General features: G+C 37.9%; 1 protein-coding gene across 1 annotated transcript; it reads right to left on the bottom strand.

Moving 5' to 3' along the window:
- Window positions 1–304: 304 nt before the first annotated feature.
- LOC132616224 (putative F-box protein At3g58960) lies at window positions 305–970 on the bottom strand. Its single transcript, XM_060330845.1, has one exon. It carries the CDS (start codon window positions 968–970, stop codon window positions 305–307), a length of 666 nt encoding a protein of 221 aa, XP_060186828.1.
- Between the last annotated feature and the right edge of the window lie 572 nt (window positions 971–1542).

The following is a 1542-nucleotide window of genomic DNA, read 5'->3' on the forward strand; positions in this document are numbered from 1 at the left end:
TAAATTAGGAGTATCCAGTTCAACATCAATCAAATTTAAGCAGCACGATAGTGCAAGATACTCGAGCCGGTCACTTGAGATCTTGATTCTCCGCAAGTTAAAGCAATCAGATAACTATAAGTATTCAAGGTTGGGTTGACTGGAAAGAAGGTCCTTTAGCCATTCGTCAGTGACATTCACACGAAGGAGATCCAAAGTTTTCAAGGCTTTGCAAAAAGTTATTTTAATTGCTTGTAGCTTCCCATAACTGCTATCAATGTGAAGATCTTCAAGATTTGGTGCTAAAATATCAACCATCTGGAATTCAGTAATACAACTCAGCGAAACCGTCTTCAGTTGCGGTAAAGTTCCTGCAATTTCCAAACTGGCTAGTCCGTGACAATAAGATAAACTTAAATCCTCCAAACCACTGCAGCTTGCACATAAAGCTCGAAAGAATTGCTCGTCCAGATATGTTTGAAAAAGTCTTTAACTCTCGCAAAGATGAAAATTTTATGCCGTCAGGGGGCAGTTCAAGCTTAAATCCGCCTAAATCAAGAATGTTTAGTCCCTCGGCAGTAAAGATTTCTTCGGGCAAGGTGTTGAAACTGTCATCAGGTCTGTATACGGTTAAAATCAACTCCTTGATATTACATGCAACGAACGTCTTAATCCAATTATGACCATAAGAGCTCCAATGACAGGATCGTAATCCTCCGAGCCAGAACTCTCGTATAGAAATCTTCTGCTTCTGGCGATTCGCTAGAGTTTGATCGACAACATTCAGAAGCTCTGTTATGTTTTCACGATAGAAGAATTCATCACCAAACTTCAAGTAGGAGAGGGAACTCCAAGCAGTATACCATTTCTTGGAGAAAGTACTGATTTGTGCAGCATCTTTAGCAAGGAGTAAAGACAGAAAGTGCTGCAAAATTGGAACTGGTAATTTGGATATATGATCCTCTGCTGCATCCACACATTTCTCTTCCATCACTCTCAAAGATGTTTTTCTCTCAACTCTAAACGCAGCCTATGCCAATTTATCAATGGACTGTAAAAACCAAACGCCAAAAGGAAAAAAAGTTATGGCAGGAATTTATTAGGCAAGAATCAGAATTCTTTCCTTGGATTTTTTCAAGTATTGGAAAATACATTGCATACATGAATCATAGCAAGAATTTATTCAACCAATTTCTGTTGGCTATGCATATTAAACCATAATCACATAACGATTAGAACATCAAGAAAATCAGTTACCTGTTGAAGGCAAGAATACTTGATTCCTCAGTTGATGCGTTTGTTAATCTTACAGATTGTGACATACCTTAAGGGGTCGTTTGGCAGAAGGTATAAGCTGGGATATCCAACTTATACCTTCTTATCCCACTTATACTGAGATTATTTTATACCATCTTTTAGATGGTATAAAATAATCTCAATAGATGGAATAAATTAGTCTCGAAATTATAATTCCGGAATAATTTTGACTATCTACCAAACGACCCCCGAGTATTTATAGGACAAAAGGAAACTAGCCACAAGTACTAAGGCTGCCAAGTGGGC

Source organism: Lycium barbarum, chromosome 1 (genome assembly GCF_019175385.1).
Source record: "Lycium barbarum isolate Lr01 chromosome 1, ASM1917538v2, whole genome shotgun sequence".
NCBI lineage: Eukaryota > Viridiplantae > Streptophyta > Magnoliopsida > Solanales > Solanaceae > Lycium > Lycium barbarum.